This window comes from Plectrocnemia conspersa, unplaced genomic scaffold, assembly GCF_051122295.1.
Source record: "Plectrocnemia conspersa isolate PC_06_02 unplaced genomic scaffold, ASM5112229v1 ptg000006l, whole genome shotgun sequence".
In the NCBI taxonomy this organism is placed as follows: Eukaryota; Metazoa; Arthropoda; class Insecta; order Trichoptera; family Polycentropodidae; genus Plectrocnemia; species Plectrocnemia conspersa.
Genome location: NW_028277170.1, coordinates 24,032,567 through 24,059,421, shown reverse-complemented (window position 1 = coordinate 24,059,421; position 26,855 = coordinate 24,032,567). Strand labels below are relative to the sequence as shown.

The 26,855-nt window shown below is 29.4% G+C and overlaps 1 protein-coding gene across 2 annotated transcripts in view; it reads left to right on the top strand.

Annotated features, from left to right (window-relative positions):
- The window catches only part of LOC148234585 (discoidin domain-containing receptor 2-like), a 374,653-nt gene that overhangs the window by 250,750 nt on the left and 97,048 nt on the right, over nucleotides 1-26,855 (top strand). For both annotated transcript variants that reach the window (XM_088187968.1, XM_088187967.1), the window contains 2 exons: nucleotides 10,188-10,298; nucleotides 22,337-22,442. In XM_088187968.1, the coding sequence (XP_088044094.1) occupies nucleotides 10,232-10,298; nucleotides 22,337-22,442 (173 nt within the window). In that variant the 5' untranslated portion in view covers nucleotides 10,188-10,231. The remainder of the gene's footprint in view (nucleotides 1-10,187; nucleotides 10,299-22,336; nucleotides 22,443-26,855) is intronic.

The window sequence follows — 26,855 nt, the reverse complement described above, 5'->3', positions numbered from 1 at the left end:
ATAATCCCGCTGATGTTTTACTATTGGTATGCATTTCGTAATTAAATATAATGTTGAGAAGCTCTGCTCATTTAAAAAAAAATATATAAATATGTAGATACTATGGCAAAAAGATATGTTTCAAAGTGCAAAATTTGAAATTTAAATATACAAAATGCATACTATCAAATTTTTAATGCAAAGTTTATGTTCGTGTGTAAAAATGTTTAGTACAATTATATATAACCCATATTTTTTTCTGAATTCCTTAATAAATAACAGTGCCTTTAAAATATATAATATAATATCAACAACAGATTTTTATGTGGCCGTAACATAAGGCATTGAACAAAAGAGCGCGAGATAAAACGGCACAACGACAAAACAGCGCAACTCATATATATGTATATGAAAACAAATGCTTACGAAAAATTCAATAAAACTCAATAATAATATAAAAGAACCGTTTTTTAATTTTCTAATTTTAATTTTTGATGTTCCTACAATATTATTTTTAATTTAGGCAATATAATTATTTTTAATTAATCAATTCTCATTATTTAAGTTTCAGAAAGTGTGAATAAATAATAAATTATTTGTTATTATTTAAATCAACTTTAGCCACCTTAAATAAAATTAGCTAAAATCATACGATTTAAAATTAACCGTTTGAATGTCTGTTCCTAGTTTTATATCTTTTTTTTTAAATTATGAAAAAAAAATTTTTTTATAATTTTTGTGTATTTACTTGTAGAAAATACATTTAATTTATTTCTATTATAAATATTGGTTCACACAAAAAAATGCTTTGCATTCTTAGTTTACAACTAATTTCGCTTGGCACTAAAAGGGTTAAGTACAGTTGAACTTAAAATAGCGCAATGGATATATAAAAAAATAAATAATAAAAACTAGTATTATGTTTAAAAATACCGTTTTTTAATATATTATTAAATTTAAATTTTGCTGTTCCTTTAATATTATTTTTCATTAAGACTATATTATTTTTTTTTATTTATCAATTTTCATTATTTAAGCTTTAGAAATGTTAAATTAAAACCAGTTTATTTACAAAAAAAGTATTCTTTATTTGTTCATTAATTTACATAGTTTTTGGTTGTAATGCATTTTTTAATAATAAATACTTAATCCACAGATATTAAGTTAATCCATAATCTTTTAGTTTATTAAAATTAATATCATAGTCTAGATTATTAGGTTAATTATTTATTGAAGAATAATTTTCACACTAATTTCAGCGAGTCATCGAAAAACATTTTTAATACAATTAAAACTTATGACTAATTAACAATTTATTTAATTATACAAATGGATGTACTCGCACTAAAAGGCTTACATAAGATTTTTGATTCAATGTTATTTTTTTTTAGTTTAAGTAAACTGATCTTTGCTAATTTTATTTGTTATCGCAAACATAAAACGCAGTAACGATAAAACAATGCTTATAAAGAAATAAAGTACAGAAAATGTAACTTTTAATTTAGGCAATATAATTATTTTTAATTTGTCAATTCTCATTATTCTATACCACAAATATAATTTATTAAAAATCATACGATTGTAAACGAAGTACAATTAAACCAAAAATGCATATATAAAAAACAAAAACAGGAAAATTAAAAAATAAAAAAAATAATAATAGCGGGTTTAAAGTCTAAAAAACAAATAAAAAAACGGCTAGGATTCACACATAAATTCAATTAGTACTATTTCACATATTTTTACTATCTTTCCATAGCAATCGCCAAAAACATCCTTGTATTTGGCAAGCTCGTTAAAAAGCTGAATGGCTCGTGCAAGTGTAGCGTTCTCCTGGCCGCTGCAAGTCAGAATAAGGGACGCGATCGCGCACACTAAGCCACATTATTGACACCACGCCCTTAAACTTTAAAATGTGCTTCATTGAATAGACGCTACGCCGAGAATGCATTGAATTATATTCCATTTTCTAGAGATATCTGAAAAAAAAATTCTCTCCAACAACAAAGAGTGATTCGCTTCTCTTAAAATGTGACAATCGATTTCCTCCACAGCGGTCTTTCTGTAAAGAGTAAATCCGATTTTGTATGAATATTCTGAAACACTTCGAAGTCATTATCATACAAAAAATATTTTGACAATACATGGTACATATTTAAATACAATTTGCTTTATTTCAGAATTACGTTTCATGAAATATTAATATTATTTCTCGCCGCATTTTTTTATCTTGATATAAAATTTAATTTCCTGTACTTCCGTAAACATACTTCATAAAATCTGAAACGACTTTTAACGAACAATTTACCGGAAATGTAATCGCAAGCAAGAAATAAATATTTATATAATAATGTGGTGTATTTGTATACCATCTTTTGTACCGTGCTATGCCATCGTTTTCTTCCTAATTCTATCGTATCTTTCAACACCCTAGATGTTTTTTGCTGGGTTATTTTCATTTGCGTTAAATGCTTTTCTATAATAATTTCTTGAATAAATATATATCACACAAAGACATTTTTATTGTCATAGAAAAATAAAAGTAACACCTCTTTTCGCTAATATGCAATGAACAGTTTTTATCGTCGCGAAATTAATAAAGATATGATGTTATACGTGTATTCAATTAAATAAAAAACAATTTAATATTATTCTCACTTAACCCTTTAAACGCGCTCTTTATGCAAAAATCAGTATAAAAAAAATGTTTTGAAGAAAAACATTTTTTTTGTGAATAAACATAAAATATAATTTCAAAACAATAAAAATTAAAAAATCAGAACTTTAAACACAGTAACAAGGTAAAATTTGCATTTTTACAATTTGAATGCAAACGCGTCAAAAGGGTTGAGCCAAAATATACTATAATAAAAAAACATAAAAATTGACTAATTAATGAATAAAATGGTATTTATGTGACATCAAATCTATTTTTTATTTGTGCATAACAATTTTTAGGCAGTTATCATATGAAAATATGATCAATATTTGTGTTTAGTTTACACCTTTATATGTTTGTATTGGCTCGTACGTAGATCTCGATACAACCACACAGGTTGCAAATAGGGAAAGACCGCGGTGACGCGATAGTGTCGGACAAGAAGCGCCGAGATCATATTTGTGACGGGCAATCTCGTAACAAGGCTTTCCTTATTAAATTTCACATCGCTATGATGATTTTATAACAGCGGTGAATAAGCACAGCTCGATCTTAAGTGAGTCGTCATTCATTCTTGGCTAAAAAATACGCGTAGTCACGAACTTCTGGAATTGTACATAAAACCATAAAAAAATATTAAACTCAAATCACTTCACCTTTTAGGTTACGAGGTTAAGCATTGATATATAATATATATATTTTAAATATAGTATAAAAGCAGTATTTCTCGAATCCCCTCAAGTTGCGGTAACATTATACGAGCGAATATTTTTCAAGGGAACGGAGGTCTAATGAGTTGCCGCGGACCCCCTGATCGGTATCCGGTTACGCCACTTTTTCACGAACACCCTATGCGTATAAAGCGAAGGAAAACTCCAACCGCCCCCAATATAAAGAGACGTGTTTATGTACAAATGCATATTGCATTACCTATAAGAGAAGCCGGCAATTTAATCTTAGAATGTGATATTTTTTAACACATTGAATACCGTGTGCACAAATTCATGCATTTCAGAAATCTTGCATTGCGGACATGTGCATAAATTTGTGCTTTTCTGCATTTAACAAAATCACACGATAAACTGCGTATTTGCTCCAGCGAAAAATGTTACTAATATTATAATCACCGAAATAATTTTAAAAAATGATATCCAAAAATCCAGAGGCTCAAAATTCAGATAAAAAATATTTTAAGCCAGTGTGTACAGATTTTTTTCTATGAATATAGGAACATATCTTATATTCGTAATAATTAAATAAGTTATCATAAACTGTGAATCATGTACCAAAAAAATAAAAATATATTTAAATAATTTGCTGTTCAATATACGCGGTGGCAATCGCACGGCACCCATTTAAAATCCACGTCTAAAGCAATAAAATCGTGCCGTCGCCATCGCAGTAGAAACGCATGGTTATCTAGCGTTTATGTTAGGACTTTTATAACAATATTACGACTTACAATAATTAACTTACTAAACCGAATTTTGAGCAATATGATAGCGCAAAAAAAATTATTCCTTCTCAGAAGACAAAAATTCACGTCAAAAGCAATAAAATCATACTGTCACAATCGCATAGTGTTAATATTAATTTGGTTAAAGTGAATTCAAACTAAATTTTGGTCAATAGGAGAGCGCAAAAACAATTATCACTTCTCAGAAGGCAAAAATTCACGTCAAAAGCAATGAAATCGTGTCGGTGCTGACGCAGTGGGAACGCTCGGTAACGAGCGTTCCCACTGTGACGGCGCCGACACGATTTCATTGCTTTTGACGTGGATTTTTGACTTCTGAGAAGTGATAATTGTTTTTTGCGCTCTCCTATTGACCAAATTTGGTTTGAATTCACTTTAATCAGTACTTTTATATCAAAAGTTCATAGTAATGTCGGTAAAGATAGCTATAATATTTTTAAGAATCGAAGTGCAGACTAACTATGGAGCAATATGCGAGATGCGATATCTGTCTGTACTTCTTCTTCCTCTTATTTTCTCCTGAAAAATGAGTTTCTATTTTTGATTTCACCTAATGAAAATTTTAGAACTTTCATTTTGTTAGATTTGGGTTTGAACAGGAACGTTTCGCAACTGTCAAATTGAGTTTCATAGATTTTTTAAAACAGCATAAAATTTCACTAGTGAAACTTTACCGAAAAATATACACTCTAAATAAATAGTGATAAATATGTAAATGTATACAAATATTACTACATATAAAAAAATTAAGTTATTTAATTTTACTAGAAAATGCTAAATAATTATATTTTCACTATTTAAAAAAAAGTAAAAGTATTTAATCATTATTTAATTATAATCTGTATCAATTTTATTTTTTAAATATTTATATTTAGTGATTTTAAACATAATTTATGATACTAATAAAAAGTTATGATGCTCTAAAAAATATGTTAAAGTTCTAATTTTCGCAAATAGTGCCTGGTATGTAATGTGTTAAGAATCGATTATTTTTATCTATATGTAAAATATGTTTAACCCTTTGAGGGCAAATATTTTTTTCTTCAACATTGTATTGATGTTCTATTTTAAAAGTTCGAAAGAATCATGTACAAAATGTGTATCTACATCTATGTTTATATTTGTTGACATTGTCACCACCTGTCAGCTCGCCGTTGTTACAAAGGATAAAGTCTAAAATAACCTTCATTCTCACAGCATTAAATGACTGCTCGAGACATAAACGTTTCACGTGTAATACGACGACGACGCGCACCATGTGTCGCCCACGTGCATTTGCACAAAAAGAAAAAGGCACACGAAACATGACATTTTCCGAGGGACAGGAAGCGATAATATCAACGAAAATATTCTCATTACCGAGACGATGAATTAAATCACCGGTCTTATTTTTTTATGTATAATATAAAAAATAAACATGTGTAATTTATAATTTATAAAAAATGGCAATACTGTGTCAAAAGCTTTTTCTATATCTAACATTAAAAACCCATACTCTTTTTCATATTAAAATTAGCGCATATATGCTCCGTTAAACTATTAATTTTATGCTTTGTCGCAAATGTAAAATTAATACATTTTATAATTGATTCGCTTCTACATTTTGATGTTATATAGATAAAAGTAACATAGCATTTAGATACAATAACAATTTCTAAAACGTGCGGTTTTAGTTAAAAAAACAACATATCGCATTTCCTTGCGCGGATACATACAGTTTTTAAAGTATCCCATAAGGAGATAAACTTGGGGAGCTTTTAGCCAGGATGTAGCGGAAGCTTTGCAGGCCTTTGAAGGAGACTTGTTGACACAAAAAGCTCGGCAGCTGTTGACTGTTGACCCGGGCGAGTCAAAATAAACGAGCCGCAAAAAAACAGGGCTCCCGGTTTCGAATTTCACCACTCTCTGAACACCCTTTTCGAGAGGCTGACAAAAAAAATGACGCAAAAAATTAAAAAGAAACACCGGGAGGTGATATTTCGTTTTTAATTATAAGATTTGTCACGCCGGCTTTGCTTGATGAGGTGCTTCAAATTGGCGTCACCGAGACGCGAAAAATTAGAAGTGATTTATGGGTTAAAAATGGTGCTTATTTTTGTGATTTATGTGTGCATTATGGCATGCTTAACCTTTACCGGACAAAAACTTATTGAATCCACTGTGGTTTAATTTATTTAAATACAAAAATAAAGCTTCTTACAGATTATTTATATATCATATTTTTAGAATATATCCAGATGTTGGGACAACTACCTTAAAAAAATACACAAGAATGCAATGATTATAGAAAAAATGTTTCGCTCTATCTTTGTAAATAGTATGTATTAATTTTTTCAATATTTTTATAAATTAATATAAATTTCGAAATGACGCGGTGAAAAGGTTAATATTGCTATTCGAAGTAAATAGTCGTCACTATTAGTTTTTGTTCAATCAATTTTTTTCATAATTATGTATCAGTTTCTTTTATGGACTATTTCAGAGCCATTTCAATATTTTTTTAATAAAAAAATATTATATATATGTACATATATATATATTTTAAGTTTCATTAATAAACATTACTTACCATTTTCACCTGATAACAGAGTACAGTAACATTTAAAAATCTAGGAGAGTTTTTACTGTTCCGTCGGTGAAGTTTTATTACGGAACATAAACCCGCAGATCATTTGTAGAAATATTTCGCTGTATCTTTCGCCATTTTGACGTTGACTATTTCACTCTTTAATATTTTTATACTTTATAACTTTTAGTAATATATTATATAAAAAAACATAATAGACTATATCTTATTTTTAATAATGCACACGTGTCACCCAACAAAACAAATAAAATGTGCGCTTTTCCGAGACGACGTTTCCCATTTTTTTGGCAGTCGCTTTGAAAATATTCAATATGTGTTTTCTTGGAAGTTTCCCTCCTCGTTTATTTAGAAATATCACACAAAATACGGAATAAAATTTCTATGCAAACTTGTATTTATGGCCGGCAGTGAAAATTGGCTGATATACGACCGGTTCAACTGGTGGCACATAACATAACTAGACCGTTTCCTGGCCTGTTCCTAAAAGTATGTATAATAAAAATAAATATAAAAAATATCGATAAGTCTCTGATATATATTTATTTTAATTAATAAATAATATATGGTTCGTTTTAAACTTTTAACACATATGTTTCGCAGCCAAAGATTCACATATGTCTTAACAAGCCTAATAAGTAGACTCGAGTTCTTTTAAATTTAGTTAAAAAAATATATATCTCACGAAACACCTTTTTTGTAGGAATATTCTAAGCGAGAGGTAGCAAATCTTAGCCACTATAAAAACATCCATAAACTATTACTAAAAAAAATACACAGCACCATATTGATGCATATTTTTATTATTTTATACATCTGAAAATATATTATAATAATTTATTTATTAAAATAAAAATTCTCATCGCATCTAAAATTATCTGTCAATAGTAAAATTTTAATTGCATGAGAAATGCATTCAACGACTCTCCAACTTAAAACCCTTTGCACTTGATAGTGATTTTATCTTTGGTATGTAACTCTAAAAAAATAAAAACTGATATTTCTTAATGCATTTAAAACCAAGCAGTTAAGAGCTATATCCTTAAAAAGAACCAAATACGAACATTAACTAAATGCCAAGTCGCATAAAAGCTCGTTCGGGGGCCCGGTCAATATACCGTAAGACTCGTTTTTTATCAAACAAAAAATAAGTAAAAATTGTTTTTAAATGCAAATTAAGTTTCTAAACACTTTTTCCATACGACATTTTTCAGTAAGATTTCATTTTGCAAAGCTATGACACTTTTAATTTTTACATTGGCCGCCATTTTGTAAAAATATTTTTTTCATACAAAACGTATAGGGGATGCTCGGTAGTTCTATGCGATACTAAAGATTTAATTTTTAATCTTTAAAACCAAGCAGTTAAGAGCGTTAACTCTTCTGAAAGTCTCAAAATGGCTAGTATGGGGGTCCGATCGAACTGATACATCGCTTGTTTTGAAGCAAAAAACTATTTTTTTTATATTTTATTTGGATGTAGTTTAGGCTTTTAAACGTTTCATGTATAGCGATCTATTTGTTTAAATTTAAACCTACTGAGTTACGAGTGTTTAAATTTTTATACTTGTCACCATTTTGCAAAAAATTGACACATTGGATTTTGCTAACGAACATACACAGGCTGCTTAAGAATTCTATACTGTCACAAAAATTCAACTTTAAATATGTATAAATAAGCTCACACTGACCTTAACTATATTGCAAGTCTTATAAAAGTATGTATGATGGTTCGTTTGACTCATAACACTAAACGTGTTTTGAAAAAAAAAACTTTTTTTTTTAATTTTTAATTTTTTTAAACGGTATCATAAGTATATTCAAAATCTCAATTTTGCATCAAAAATTCAAGCCTATATCTTTAAAATGAACTAAATACTAGCGTTAACTATATGCCAAATCGCATAAAAGCTCGTATGGGGGCCCGGTTAATTTACCCCAAGACTCGTTTTTTTTTAAAAAAAAATAATTTTAAAATTTTTTGAAACGCAAATTAAGCTTCTAAACACATTTTGCATACAAAATTAATAGTAGGATTTCATTTTGCAAAGTTATGACACTTTCAATTTTTACATTGGCTGCCATTTTGTAAAAAAAAATATATTTTTTTTTTCATACAGAACGTATAGTAGTTCTATACGATACTAAAAATTTAATTTTTAATCTTTAAGTTACTGCTTATAAAATATTTATGCTACAACAAAATATTTAAACCCAGTATCAAGAAAAAAATAGAGATACATATTATTTATAATTAATTTTATTATTATTATTATTTTAATAGTATTTAATAAAGAAAAATATTTCTTACAATATATTTGTTAACAGATTTCTCACAATTTTATTTTTTAAAGAACTAAATTAATGTAGTAGCTATTAGTATTTTAAAAATTTTTTTTAAATAATGAATAGGTAATAAAAATTATTGGACCAGACATAATATTTTAAAAATCGATTGACTTTTTTAATTCTGTTCCTCATATTATTAATTAATTTGTATTAAGAAGCAATGTCCAATAATTGTTGTTCTGGTCCTTAAGTTCCTACTTAATGTACAGAACGAATAGATTATTTTACACTAATAGCTTATTTAATAAAATCAATATGCTAATACAGTGAAATCTCTATGTAACGAATACTAAAATAGCGAAATTCCCAGTATGTTTTAATTGTTTGAAAATTAAAAATGTTTTAATTGTAACGAAGACTGATCTCAGTATAACGAATTTAAGAATGACGTTACAACTTGCCACAATATTTCTCCGAATTTAGTTCATCCTTGGCGTGTGCCAGATGTGCGCACAAGCGACATTCAATGTTTCGCCCACCCGCAATTTTTTTAAAAAAAAAACATTTTTTCAAAAAATTTTATTGTTAATCAAAATGACAAAAAACGATCTTATAATAAGTAATTTTGATGCTGCAGTAATACGGTAATTAAAAATAAAAAATGTTACATCTTCCTTATATTCAATATAATGATTTTTCAGTATAACGATTTTTTTTATTTGATTCTGTAAGCTTCGCTATACTGAGATTTCACTGTACTATTTTTATTTTATGTTTCTAATTTTTTTTTTGTAAACTAAAAAATAGTCATATGATGCAAATAAGATATGTTACGGCAAATCCGAATATTATATATATATAAAGCGAGTTGATAATGCCAGCAAATTTGACATTTACAACGTTACGGTCTGAAATTATCGACTCGCTTTTTGAACTTATTCGATACTATAACGTGTATTTTTATACAACGTCTATCTTGTATGTTATAGATATAGACGTGCATATTTATACATATTTATATTATAAAAATAGTGAACCTAAAGTAACTTATAATGTAAAAGACGCGTCGGAAAGTTCGGAAACTGAAACCTTGAAGATAGTTTGTAGACACTTAACTCGTGATTTAACCGCATATCTTTATTATATATTAAATGACTTTAAACATATTATTGTTGATTAATATATTTTAATTTTTTCAGATGCCTAATTTTGGAATGTAACGTCTTAAGTTGAGGCTTTCAAGATGAAGAAGGCGCATGTTTTGACATTTCTGGTGGCAGTCATTACTAACCATGCACGAGCAATGGACAGTGAGTACATTTTTTTCTTAATCGATTTATTTATTATTATATAGTTTAATATGTTCTTTATTCGATCGATTTATTTCAATGCGGATCATCCCCTCCACGTCATAAATATAGTTACAAATTATTGCATTCTCTCATTAATCCCAACGCTAGGGTTGGGAGGCGGTTGCCCGTTTCCTAGAGTTAATTCTCTGTCAGTCCTGGTTGTTTCGCGCTAGCTGGGCATGTGGCAACACTCTGCCCGTCCGTCGGCCAATTCATTCGCAATGAAATATATTCGCTTGCGAATTTATGGGCCCATTGCCGGCAGCCGCCCGAGCGCCTTGCCGCCTTGATGATTGAATGGCCGCGACGGCGATATCCGGATCCGGAAATCACGCATGACAGTTTCAATTATAACGTCTATGATACGATTAACAATATTATGAGAAACTAGAATCGTACCCGTTGAAAAATGAACGGTGTTTTTTAGGTATATACAGGCAGCTCTCGACTTTCGCGCATTTAAAAAAAAAAAAACATTTTTTATAAATTTAATTTTTTTTTTTTTTAATTTTAAACATGAGTGAGAAACGGAAAAACTTCAGTGTTAATACGAACAGAAATAAATCAAGGACTCATAAACTTCACATGATTCGAGACAAATATGGAAATAATAGACGTTCAGATAGCGGCGAATCTATTGCTTCAATCGGACCTTTGTATGATACAAACAGGTCAACGATATGTTCAATTTTGCAAAATAAAAATATGATTAAGGAATACGTTCAAAATTGCAGATTTACAGATATATTTCCACAATCTTTAAAGATATATTTCCAAAAAAACACGGCAAAGAAAACATGGATGAAATGGAAAAATCTTTGTCATCGTGGATCGATGACCAACATCAAAAAGATGTCCCTCTGAGTATTTCAATTATTCAAGCAAATGCTTTTAGTTTGCCAAAGATTGGAAGGATAGATTAAAAAATAGATTTTAACACGGTTTTTCAAGCAAGTAACGGTTGGTTTTACAATTTTAAAATGAGGTATTCTTTTCATAATATTAAACTTGCTGGAGAATCGGCTGATGCGGATAAAGATGCTGCAAAAGAATTTATTTCCTAATTATCCAAAATTATTTAAGATGAAGAATATTCCTCTAGCTAAATATTTGATGTAGATGAGACAAGTTTATTTTGGAAAACTCTCTAACAATGAAAATTAATGAAGCCTTCTCGCAGCTTGACAAATTTTTAAATATTATGGAAGATTGTGATCCCAATGGTGAACGCATATCTCAAGTGCGTAGGGCGACTAATTAAAACATAGCATGATATAAAATACTACATGAAGAAAAGAAAAAGAATAGTGGAAAACATTTAACTCTTAATAACTTTTCAAAGGAAACACCCGCGAACCCCACTTAAACATGTCTCTTAAACGCCTCTTAAACATCTTATATTTACTTGATAAATAAATATTTTAAAAACACACATTTTTACTTCCCTCTACTTTCGAACATTCAACATTTGCACACATTTTCAGGAACCAATTATGTGCGAAAGTCGAGGGCCGCCTGTATATACATATTAATAGGGACATCTTAATAAAATATATATATATATATATATATATATATATATATATATATATATATATATATATATATATATATATATATATATATATATATATATATATATATATATATATATATATATATATATATATATATATATATATATATGATTTTAGGCACAGCAGTTATTATTTATTAATAAGAACATTCAATTGAGAACATTTTAACATCATATTCGTTATTCATCTACGTTTATTTTTTTATTTAATTATATTTAAACATTATCGCATTAAATGTGAAAAATTTCTAGCACCGCCTTTTGCCGCAATTACAGGTTGTACACTTCGTGGCATACTCTCAATGCATATTTTTTCATTTTGCCTTAGCTCATGAGAGTGATGCCACATCCGGATGAGGGTTTCGATGAGCTGCTGCTTGTTTATAATCACCTCCTTGGATCCCCACCCCTCTTCGTGAGCTCTCACATGCTTTCAATAGGGTTCATGTCAGCAGAATTCCCTGACCATGGCAAAAACTGCACTTTTTTAGCCAGAAATGCAGTGACACTCTTGGATTTATGGCAGGGTGCGAGTCGTGTATGAACATATACTCCTGTCCACCAGAGAACCATTCTCCGACTTGAGTACTTGTCCCTTGCACGATGTGAAGGCGCCCCATCGCTTTGGAGAAGATGTCTAAACACACCATGATACTGACAGGGTGTTTGACTGTCTCCACGAGGCAGTCCGAATAGAATTTCTCCCATGCCAAACGATGATTTGTCTATCAAAATTAGAATGTGGACTTCTCAGAAATGCACACATGAAAAAATACTATAATCATTTAATTGAATTTTTTAAAAGCTTAAAAATCACTAAAATTATAGTTAGCCGATTCTACTCCTCAATAGTCGTGTGTTTGTGTGATTTGGCTCATTCCAGCCGCTTCTTTATAGCTACCGTAGATGAGACACGATGATGACCCATGAGGTTCTCCTCTGTACTTTTCTTTTGGAGACTTTGATGCCTTTTTCATTGAGCATCAAGGTAAGACTTTCTGCAATTTTAGAGACAGACATCTCTGATTTTGCGGTGATTCGCTTTCTGCTACATTTCCCAACGCGATCCACTTCTAAAGGCAGGTTTTGGTCGATTTTTTTATTAATCTTGTTAACAACAGACTTCGAAATGCCTGCAATGGCTGCTATTTTCCTTTGGGAATGTTTAGTGCTCAATAATAATGTCTTTGGGGACGTGTCTGAAGACCTAGCCATACTTAAAAACACAATTTTTGAGTTAAAATGGCAAAATTATTAATTAAAGTAATGTATGAATAAAAACCATAACAAAATTAATAAATTATTAGATTTTTTATAAAATAGGACATCTAGAACACATATAATTTATAGTTTCTAATGCTTTATTCGTAAAAATATGTTTCTAAGTTAAATTAAAAATACAATAAGGGTGTGATAAAGCATGATATTGTATTTCAACTTTGATTATAGGTAAATAAATTAAATATTTATTTAGAACAAGGGTTGATTCAAAACAGTGCCTAGATTAAAAATTTCTAGTATCGTATTTAATAGTGTTTTTTCACATTATATACGCAAATTTAGTATTATAATAATAATGAAGTTATTTTTGGAGACGCGTCAATTTGTTTGACACTCAGTTGACATGTCAACGACTTTTTTTATTGAAGAATGCCGCGTGGCATATGTTATTTTGGCTAATTGCATAATTACAGTGTCTGCGTGCGTAGTTTCTGACAATTGTCGCTTCTTGAAAATACATACAAAATTTCTCGAAGCGAGCTACATTGTAATCGTCGGCATTTGAATTTCTGATTATAGAGTGTGTACTAAAAGTTGTGAGCTTCTCTATATGTTTGGAAATACTCTTGATACATATTTTATTTATTGTCAAATATTTTCAATTGCTAAAAATCATATTTATACATATATGAATGAAAAATAGTGTATTTTAATTTATTTATTAAATCAAGACCATCGTAATTTAACAGGTTACTTCAATGCATATGAAGAAACCCTAAAAGAATGAAATATTTTTTCGATAACCGAGTTAAATCATCCGAGTAATATTTTTTTTAACTCTTAACCCATAACAACCTTATAGAAGGCTTTATCAAAACTCTATTGGTATCGTCTCACCGAGTAATTTTCTCACCATTTTGGCGAAAAACAGTATCAAGAAGAAAAGCTTAAAATATATTTTTTTAATGTAATATCAGAATTAGCATTAAGCATTTTAAGATAAATATAATAAGATTACGAATCACAAATTTTAAAAAACTTTTACGCCATTATGTATAGTTTGATCGATTAAATTAATATGTAGAAATATGAATATTATACCAAAGTTTTTTTAATTAATGTCAGTCAGTTATTTGTCTCGCACTTAAACGGTTAATGACAGCTATTGACGCAACCAACATCAAAAACTATCGTTAATCATCACTTAGTACGCATTTAGCCCTTCAACGGTTTTATAAATGTAATCGCTCTAAATAGGCACTTGAGATAATCTTATTCATGCTTAACGAGTACTTTTATTTTATAACAACCTCAATTTCACAGTTTCAAATCAAGTTTATTCCAATCGATCATTATGTTTTAATAAATTACCCTAATACTAATAATAATAATAATAAACAACGTCGCTTTTGGTATAATTGAGGTTGACTCATTTAGATTGTGTTATAATCACATTTTCACTATGTTTAAATTAAAATTGAAAAACTTCACGCAAAAGTATCGTCATAAAACGGAACGTGCTTTCGTTTACAATCACTAAAAGCTTTTTGTACTTGTCTTGTACTTGTTTTATTGACGTTGTGAGACAAAATTATGCCAAGACACGAACTGCCGAAGACTCGCGAAGGAAAACTTTGGATCGATACTAAGCTTGCTAATTTTTGATATGACACACTCACACAAACACACGCATACATATATTATCAATATTATGATTATGACAAAAATAACACGGAGCGCCTTTGTCTTTCGTTCGGTATTTATGAATGTGGTTTTTCGCGGAAAACGAAATATTTTAAGGGGGGATTTGGGATTTAGGGATTTTCCTCAATTGAGAAAAGTTTGAATTTGAGTTTTCTCACCAAACAAACAATGCTGGTTTATAGAAATTCTATCGAATATTGCCAAATAATATATTTTTAGAATATTAGCAATAACATGTTATTGTGCGGTTTTTTATTCAACTATAGCGTTTCAATAATATATATTTATATACTGAATAATGAGAAATGAGAGATGAATCAAAACAGTTAATATAGATGTATCTTTGACAGTCTATAAAGCGACTTTTTGACTGTTTTTAAATATTGATAACTAAGCGTTTAAATGATAATATGCTTAGAAAATATCGCTTATCGTTTAATTTGCTAATTTTTACGTAGTGTAAATCAGCAAAATATGAATAAAAAAACAATGTATTAAAAAAGATTACTAGTAAGAGATACTTTTTTTGCTTTAATTTGATATTAAATATAAATGCGAAGTATGGAATGCGCAGCCCTAGTCGAATGTGCATCACGATCTTATTATATTTTTCTTTGCATGATTTTTTATGTTGACCTTTTATAGATGGCACAAAAATGCACTAAATATTATAATATGATATTAAACAGATTGGATTGGTGTTTTAGTTATTATATTATTATTTGAGACCTTCGAATCTGAATATTAAGACTTTTTATAACAATATAACGATTTAAGTGAGAATCGAATAAAACATATCTTTACCAAATTTAATTAATTGCACGCAAAAAAAAAATATACCTTAAAAATTCACGTCAAAAGCAATAGAATCGTGGCGTATATGACTCTTATAATATTATTACAAATTAAATTTGGAACATTTAAACCGAATTTTGACCAATAGGAGAGCGCAAAAAACAATTATCACTTCTCAGAAGGCAAAAATCCACGCCAAAAGCAATAAAATCGTGCCGTCGCCGTCGCAGTGGGAACGCTCGTTACCGAGCGTTCCCACTGCGACGGCGCCGACACGATTTTATTGCTTTTGACGTGAATTTTCGCCTTCTGAGAAGCGATAATTGTTTTTGCGCCCTCTTATTGACCAAACTTCGGTTTGAATATGTATTAAAAGTCTTTAATATTTTTTTAAGAATAACTATCATATTTTTAAAACAATGTGTAATGTCTAAGAACAGACTAACAAGATGCGATACATCTATGTAAGAGATACTTTTTTTGCTTTAATTTGATATTAAATTTAAATGCGAAGTATGGAATGCGCAGCCCTAGTCGAATGTGCATCACAACCGCGCAGAGACTATCTTATTCGATTTTTCTTTGCATGATTTTTTAGTACGCGTTGCCGTCTCTATTTATTTAATTTCTCTATGGACGCGACTGCCATTAGTCTGTCGACAGTTGTCAAGAGTTTCAGGTCAGTTGGCTGCGCTGATAAGATTTTTAAATTTTTTTATATAACGTGTCCCTTCGTTGACCTATAATAGATGGCACAAAAATGCACTAAATAATATAATATGATATTAAACAGATTGGATTGGTACATTAGTTTTTATATTATTATTTGAGACCTTCGAATCGCAATTTGCAGTGAGTCAATGAAATATTTATACAGTACTTTGTATTGTATGTATCATATAATATGCGCCATTGCTGAATTTCACTATTTCAAATATGCTGCTATCATTACTAAAATTGCGTCTCAAAAGAAAAAAAACATCATGTTTTATGCATAAAAACCCATCGTAAATGCACACAGCACGTGTCGCGAATATGACATTTTTCCGCTGCGCCTATAAAAAATATGTTTGTATATATTTTTATGGCGGTCTCGAAACTTTATAGTCGCGCCGCTCTTTTTTAATTCGCCTGCGCCAAAGTGTCACACAAAATACACAATAAATATTGCGAATAATAACAAAAAAGTGTCTGCTAAGCAATCGCTATTTTTTTTCGGGGCAGAACCCATTAGCCTTGCCGGCTTTTCCAGGGGCGGAGCAGAAAAATAATTAAAAAAAAACTGTGTGTATGTATGCGATATATATATTTTAACCCACCGACGCCCAAAATCTGTTTACGTAACAAAACTTATTTTTGAATTATGACCCACCTCTGCATTTGTCGCACTTATCCGAATTGATGGGGTCGTTATTTAATATAAGCCGTATTCTGTGTTTCAAAGCATCTAGTTTTTTACCTTTTGGAACTTAAAATATCAATTTAAATTGTATAAATAATATATTTAGAATTTTTTTGGATATAGATTTAAGAATAAAAGAACTGGTAATATTTAGGTAATACACCTTGTAAGTTAAAACTCTATTTTATATTTTTAACAATTTTATAAAATTAAAAATGTAGGTGTAATTTAAAGTCCGATATAATTTCTATATACTGAACGAATTGACGATAAAATATGCACTATTTTACTTTTCTCTTTGCAGTAATATTATGGCCAAAAATAAAATAAAAAATTTAAAATCGATTATTTATTTGAAAAGGACAATAGTTATTATCTTTTGTTTATGTTTAATTTCCATCGCGACGGTTTCTATGTTAGTTGTATTGATTAAACAAGTGTTTTATTGATTTATTAACCGACATCGCGACTTTTCCATCTGGTTTCGAAAAACAGACGATACGCTAAGTGTTAAATACGGTTTTAAATATGTGACTGTGATAATATCAATTTTGTGCTCGCTTATCAGTGCTTCAAGTTCTCCAGTCTTATATCGAATTTAAGTGAAATGTTCAAGCATCATCAGGAATTCGAATTTCTGTTTAACTTCTAACGGTCAAAAACATTTTCTTATTAAATCCACTGTGGTCCAATTTATTTAACTACGTATTATTTATATATAATTTTGGGAACACCACCTTAAAAAAAACACCTAAGAATTCAATGACAAAATAAATAATGTTTCGCTCTATCCTTGTGAATAGTTCACTATTGTAATTCACACAAAAGCAATGGCTCTCAATATATTTTTAAGCGCATTGAATTTATTATTTTTTTATTTCTTTGATACATCAAAAAATAAATATATTTATGAATATACATAACAATTATAGTCCATCCAAGATGTTAACGCTCATCATCGTTGTGTTGGAAATAACGGTACGTGTTTTCACAATTTTCCGCGAATTTTTTTAACCGATAGGAGAACGTTACATATACTAAATCAGGGCTGTTTTATATGTAGGGTGACCATACGTTGGAAATTTAATTAAAAATTATAATGTGCTATATTTTTATTATAAATTATTGTCATGTTGTGGTATTTTGTAATAAATAAAACAATGCCTGTAATATTCTATTGCTATTTTTAAAAATATGATATTGAACAGATATTCAACTTGGAGAGTGATACCAAAACTGCTCTCATGTTTTTGAGTTAAATATGTATATAAATAAACAAAATAAGTAAGAAAGTGATATTTTACACTTTCCTCGACAAATTAAATTAAAAAAAAGTAAAAATTAATTGCACTTGTAATTTCACATGGACTCTATTATATTTTCTCACCAATACTGTGACGATGAGCGTTCATATCTTGGACGGACTGTACTTACATATTTATATATTTGTCCATCTTCATCTTCGTATGATTTTAAATTACGTTTTAAACATCTCTTTTTCACCACTTTTTTTTACATAATATAATAATCCACTATATGCAAATAGTATATATATGAAGTCAGGGAATAATATCTGTTTGATGCAAATAATATTATTGTTTGTTTATGTATATATTACAACTTCTCCCATGCATTTTTTTTATTGCTTGAATTAAATCTAATTATACTAGTTAAATATATTTTTAAAAAAAGTAAACTGGCCATTAAACAGAGTAATATAATTCGAGTTCCCTGTGTTGCGGGCACTGTAAATCAGACAGCTGTCAATAATCGCGCGTGTTCAAAGTGTCAAAGTGTCAAAGTGTAGTTTCATCTTTTTCCAGCGAGAGCCAAGATTATCCAGTAAATGATCGTTTTTTTTAATATTTAAGATTCATAGTATTTTTCATTGGATAACGTGCATTTTTCTGACAAAGTTAAAATTTAATTCGTTTTGAATCTACGTTAAAAGCAATAAAATTAGTCGAAGTAGAAACTGCGACATATTAAGACTTTTCATAACAATATAACAATTTAAATGAGAATCGAATCAAGCATATCTTTACCGAATTTTAATTAATTGCACGCAAAAAAAAATTCACGTCAAAAGCAATAGACTCGTGACGTCTGTTTATACTATGACTCTTATAATATTATTACAAATTAAATGAGGAGCATTTAAACCGAATTTTGACCAATAGGAGAGCGCAAAAAACAATTATCACTTCTCAGAAGTCAAAAATTCACGTCAAAAGCAATAAAATCGTGTCGGCGCCGTCGCAGTGGGAACGCTCGGTAACGAGCGTTCCCACTGCGACGGCGACGGCGACGGCGACGGCGACGGCGACGGTTTGAATATATATTAAAAGTCTTTACTAAATCTATAAGAATTAAAACAATGTGTAATATCTAAGAACAGACTAACGAGATACGATACATCTGTACTTTTCTACTGCTTATTTTTTTCTAAGAGATGAGCTGGCTTAGTTTGTATTTTAAACATGATTTTATGAAAATTCTAAAACTATAATCAGTTTTAAATATTTTATAGTGATGGGTTTGGGTTTGAACAACAAATTGAGTTTTATATACATTTTTGAGCAGCATATAATTTCAGTAGAAATATATAGCTATTGGTGAAAATGTATTTAGACTTCACTAGTGAAAATAAACTTTACTAAAAAATACATATTTATGTTTGAAGTCGACGCTTTAATTTATTGTATATGAGATAAAGTTAAAGAAGTTGAAGGTAACTTAAATAATAAATTAGGTGTAATAGAAATATTGGTAAAAAATAATGTAGTTAAACTAAATGTATGCTAATTAATTATTAGATATAATAGAGATAGTTGATGATATATGATATATAGGATTAAATGTAGATAAAAAATTAAATTTTAAGGAACATTGTAATTACATAATCAAAAAAATTATAATATATTATCGAAAGATTTTATTTATTTTAATAATATAAATAATTTTACAGACATACTTAACATATACATATAATATACATGGTACTGATTTATAGCCATTTTCATGTTTACAATTAGTTATTAGCTAAATTCTATAATAAAAAAATAAGAATATAAAACAAAATGTTTGTGTATTTAATTTAAGGGGAAAAATACAAAACCCTTTACAATTTAAGCAGAAAAAGCAATCAATTAAAGGATAATTTGAGTACATTTCATTGGAGAACCACATTCTAAAGACAGCATCAAAATAATCTACAATCAAATTTTATGCAATATTATAAATCTAAAAAATAATGCACCTAAACTAAATGTATGTTTATTAATTATTAAGAAATTATAAGATTTTAATATTGAAGTAAAGTCACGACAAATTAAACGTGTAGCTTTGACTTCCATCTGAACGAAAAAATACAAATTTTCCCATTTACTGTCACAAACTGTCTGTTTTCATCTTGAATTTTTGTTCTGAAAATGAAAATAAAATTGATTAAAAACAGAATTTTAACTAATCACATAAAATAAAAATATATATACCGTTTATTTGCTTTAGTTTGTATTGTATTATATTATTCCTTAACGTTTCTCATACATAATATAAGGCGCGCACACAATATGTTTCTAAGGGCAGTCCAACCTAAGAAAAAAAAAACGATAAAATGGTATGAAAAAGATTATGTTGATAGTGTTCTTTACATAACTTTATATGCTACTTTAAAAATGTAATTCCATTGCCCATATTTTTTTGCAGTATTAAAAAAATATTTTTTAAGTGTAGTTTTTCCTTGATCATTTTTCACTTTAAAAACTATATGTGATAAAATAAAACTGATACCATATTTTACATCAGCATAAAAATTCTTTTAGATTTATATATTTTCTTTCGAAACATTTATTTTTGTAGACCCTTAATTGAGCCCATAATTATGAAAGTGTCATATTTATTTCCTTTCGAGATGTTTAATGGTTTGCGTTTGAAATGATTGAAATATATTTTTATATTACGCAACACAATGTTTATAAATTTATATAATCTGCTAGATTTATAATTTATTTCGACATATAAATTTTGCATGTAGCTTATAAGGAAACATCAAAATTTAGCGTTGAAATGACTTAGACCGCTTACAAAATTAACCGAACGTATTAAAATTGAATTAACACAATAATTTTTTTTTTATATAAAAGAAATTTTATTAAGCTATGTTAATTAACATTTTTATTAATGCTTCAAGTATTTTATTAAAACATATATTTTTTATTCTGTGGAAGTAGGATTTTGAGTTGTAAGATTTTTTAAATATTCATGGTAAATTGGTGGAATATAATATAGCAAATCTGTCATGTTTTTAAATTGTTTTTCTTGTAGATTAGAATGGAAGTAAGGAAATACTTTCGTATATTTTTGGTCATTGAAAGGTCTTAAATATGGAAGTCGGCATCATCATCTAAGTTTTATAAAACATCTCATATGGGTATTTTTTTAAAAACGCATCCAATGTATTTTTAGCCAAGAGAAAGATACACTGGCGGTATTTTTGGTTCTTCTTGTTATTGATTATTCTAACTCTTTGGTCGAAGTAAAATCCTTTTGCATTATTCTTTCAACCGAAAATTACTTATTTATACTACATTGTTTTATTAACTCATAATAATGTTCAGGAACGTTTCTATCGAGCCGAAATCACGATCATTTGGCAAAAACGAATATCCCGATATTAAAAATTTGCGATCTACAAAGTTAATATTAATATTAAAAGATTAAACTATTTAACCATGTTAGTGCCATTTTGATGTTACGATTTTGGGTAGTCACATTTTCACAATGCTTTAAATAAAATACACGAGGCGACTTCTTGTGATCCTCTTGATGCTATAATCTCATCCCATACATTTTAACTATATTCTTGTGGCTTTTTTTAAATCAAATTATAATCCAAAATATTCTTCAGGATTATCTTTTGCTTTTTGCTGATCATCTGTTCGGCATTTTTAAACGTAAATCATGTATTCAAGATGAAACGTCTCTTCTTCATTGATGGATGCATTCATTTTTAATTGTAGTAAATCATATTTTTGGCACGTATCTTTACGAGGATATCTATAAAGTCCATACATTTTTTTAATATCTAAATCAGAGTTTAAATATTTTCGACCTGAGTGTGATGAGATCTGGTATCTTTTGTAACAGTGCTTTTATCCTCACCGGATTCATTATTATCGGCTCAATTATCATATTATATAATATTTATATAAAAATATATTAAAAAAATATTTCTGTAAAATAATATTATTTTGTGTATTTAATAGCGAAAAATAAATACATTTTCTTTATTTACAGTTCCGTGTGGAGCTCCACTTGGTATGGAAAATGGAGCTATACCCGACAAGAACATAACAGCCAGTTCTTCTTTTGACGATGGAAACGTGGGACCACAACATGGAAGGTATGTAATTTTCAAATTACCATGCCAAATTAAAAATATAATTAGATGCTAATTTCTTAACGGGAAGCAATCAGTCATTATTAATATTTATTAAGCCCACTTTTGTGGCTTTGCGGAACTTTATTATCGTGCCTTATGCGGCAGGAAGTAACAAATGTTTTTTTTGTTATCCTTATATATTTAGTGAGCTATACGATGCACATAATCCCGAGCCATCAGTGGTTAATATTCGCAGACGAAAGATAATATTTATTTTATTCGATTTCCGCCCGTTACTCTTCCCTATTTGTGTGCTGCGAAAGTTTCAGTTTTTATTTTTATTATGCCATACTAGCTTCCTTGTCTCTAGTCGATATCTACGTTGGAGTACAGTGGAAGTTTCCACATAATGTTTCGCGATACGGACGAATTACGGTTACTGATATTTTTGTACTCTTTGGATGGCGTCACTAAAAAAATGAGATGTTTTGAAACGTGGCCAAGAGCTATAACAAATAGACTATTGTTTTATTTTTTTGCTCTGTAATGATTTTCCAATCATTAAGAGAGCAATAAATACGTAAATGTAAAAATCAGTAAATGTTAAAGTGACTTATGGAACACTTTGTAGTATGCATTATACACGCACAGATTCCTAGTTATTATATCATAAAATCGAAGCCAGCCACTGTCGAATATATAATACCTGTCAATTTGCTCCAACTTTGACACGGATACGGTCTAATTATTTATTACCTTTGAAGCCGCTCCTTGTCTGACGTTGAAAACCCGCAAAGGGTTAGTAACAGTGGCGGGGGTGAGTTGAAATTCCATGTCAAAATATCTACTGCGCCCGTCTGTTACTCCCACTCCAGCGCGCTCGCCCCCACCCTCATCTTTGGGAAGATTTAGGCGACAAAGTTTTATTATTGTCTCAAAAAGTTAGAGCAAAAGGTTCAAAACATATTTTTGCAAAGTTATAATTGATCTTCAGCTAGGGGACATGCGGATCAAACTGTCGGCCGCTACAGGGTGATACAAAAAAATAAAACGATTCACTCTTAAAAGCGAATGAATCGGCGTTAAACTCTAGTAAGTTGAGACACGTATATACAATCGATATTATCACCATCACCCAAAATTAGCTTATACAATTATTGCTGCCCAGGGCGATCCTTAAAATTGCCACCGCCCCCCCCCCCCTATACATTTTTTGCAGAGTCATAAAATCAGCACTTCCTAAAATAATAAATTGGTTATTATTTAGATCTTGTTATTCGTGGATTAATATATGTTTTAGTGAATTCAGGGATAAGAATCATACTAGACGATCCCATCGCGAATATGCCGCCCCCAAGCAAGTGCAGCACGGGCGGTACGCCTCCTCCACCCCCCCCCCCTAGCTACGCCACTGGCAGTAACACAAATTGGGAAACAAACGTAAATACCTGTGCTTTGGCTTGCCGCCATTGCGTCCTATAACGAGCTAACTATATAGAATACAATTTTAATTTATTACTATTTATTATACCTGCCCAGTATGAAGTAATATAAGCAATACTATTTTTTTTAAATTGCAAATCATTTAAAATAAAGCTACAAAAATAATACATAACACATATCTCAAAATTTTGCATATTAGCCTTCAAATACTAACAATTAAAAAAAACGTCATTTTCATACCAAAAAATATTATAGAAATATTTCGCCAGACCACACTAACCCAATAATCTCGTGTTTTCGTGACGATAAACCTTAAATTTAAAATTCCAAAGCACATATTGCTTTAGAGGTTAAAGACAATATATCAATAGTTTTAGATCTCAATAATTTTTTTAAAAATATTACAACCCTAGCCCCCCATATAGTTGTGTAAAATCACTAAATTACGTCCAAAAAAACACCCCCGGCAGTATATTATACCACATCCATTCTGCAACATCCCTATGGATTATTACGCGCGTATCTCGGTCGTTAAAAAACAATTTCAACTTTTAATCACCCTCCTTCGAGCGGGGGTGGATTGTGTGTGGTCAATTTTCTGTTTACCGATACTAATCCCTTGATCGTTTCGATGGACATGAACCTCAAACTACTCTTAGAATTTAGGGATTAATCGAAGCGAACATAACATTTTTCATTACTATAAACTTTTATAATATAGTCCTAAAATTGATTTAACATATATGTTTTAATGTAACTTATATATTCTTATTCGATTTTTTAATGGTAGCTGAACCATAACTATATATATCAGTGCTTTAAAAAAATGTTAATGTGGTCCATATTAAAAAATCTTGGTACTCCTCTGATTTCCTAAATTAATTCATGCACATTTTTATGGTAAAAAAAAAATATTTTTTTTAAAAAAATGTAAAAACGTAATTTACAGAATAATAACAATAATTGTCTTATCAGCACTAGATTTATTAAATTGTAGAGCTAACGATGGAAGTACTACTCGGAGAATTTTTTTATTACGGATACCAGCATCATTTGTATAGCTTTTCTCAACAAACTTTGAAAACTATTCACTTTGATTTAAGCAAATATTGTACCTAAATAAGTTTGTCTCTACTTTGTGATTTTTCCAATAAAACTTGCTTTTTGAATCACTAACACAAGTATGAAAATATGTCGCAACGGTGGCTAATTTTGATATTTATTTGTAGCATACAAATAGTCATTTTTTTCCCAATATACCCGAACAACTAATGTCGCTCTAAAATCCATGGTTCTTTGTGCGCCTATATTTTGTTTTGAAATGCGAGACAATAAGATGCTTCTTCACAACAATAAAAAATATTTTAGTGCTTTTTTAGTGGCGGTGTCTACTTTGTTGTTGATTTTTTTAAATATTATTAGGTCTTAGGTAGTTAAATAAATTAATTCTTAGCAAATATACGCAGTATTGCCATTATCGGACACGATGCAAAGGTCGTTTGAAAACAATGAGTCCGTAACTAACGTATGGGTCCATTAAACGAACCGCGGGCCCCTCTCGCTCAAAGGGGCGATTGATTCTTGGGGCAGGGTGCGACCCTCTTCTAATTCCACGGCTTACCGTGGATATGTGGATAAGGTCCGAATTACACGTGGACCTTCTTGGGCAACTTGTGGCCGACCCCTGACTTCACCGCATAGCCACGTACGGCCGTAAATTGTTAAATCGTTATTCGATATAGCAAGGGCTTTCAAAGCATTTTTGGTTTGCGGCGCCTTTGTGATATTGGTGGTTGGGCCTTTAATACTGATATTTCGCTATTTTTATGATTAAAATTCAATACGGACATTAAATAGTAATAGTCCTAAACATATGTTTAAAGTTTATCTTACATATTGAGATGTGTAATATATTATAATTACATAAAATTCAGAATAATATATTTATTTAAATTTAATTTTATTTATGTATTCTTAAAACGTGTCACGATATTTAAAATAATAATAATAATACGTAAATCGTCATAGGTTACAAACTGTTCACAGTCATTTTAATAATTAGAGAGAAACCGAGTTAAATCATCCGAGCAATGGTGGTACGACAATTTTTTTTACTAATAACACTAGTTTACAGCAATTTTAACTTATGATATATGACATTTGTCAGTAATTTTTTATGTAAAATTATGTGCAAAATCCGAAAATGTAGGTAAAAATTAATAAAGTAAAACGGGTTTTTAATATATATAGCTAAATTTATGTATTTTTTATTTTGAAAAAAAAGTTTTTTTACTTAATTGCAAATATCTTCGGTTCTAAATGACTGATTTAAATTATTTTTATGTCAAATTAAAGGTAATTAAATTTCCTATTAATCGTTCATACAACGCTTTCCAATCAGATTGCCCCTGATTATCTTGGCCTTGAAAGTGATGAATGGCAAGGGAACGTCGCTATCAAGGATTTTGGGACGAAGGGATGATAAGTGACTTTTGTTGGTTTCTCACTCGAGAAACTGACAATATATATACAGAAGACTATGAGTTAATTGAACCTTAGTCATGTTTAATACCATTTAAAAGTTATATAAATAATATTATACGCAATAAATTTAAGATTAACATGAAAATAATTAAAAATGGAATTTCTGTATTTTGTACTTCTGTATCTTCCAACCGATTTTAATAAACATCCGCTTATTTTCTTTGCGATAGATCAGGTTTTAAGTCTAAGAAACTAGGACTAAATAAAATTTTTGTATAATTTACAGTACAATTTTGCTAAAAATAATCAAAATCGACAAAAAAATCATAAATAGTACCCAAAAAGATAATCTGATTGATAAGTGTCATATTGATGTTTTATAGTAAATTACCTTATATCAAAAACCTTCAATTATATACAAAATACTTTGCGATCGAGCAATTAGAATTTGAGATATTTGCAATTAAGTAAAAAACACTTTTCCTTAGAATGAAAAATACGTAAATT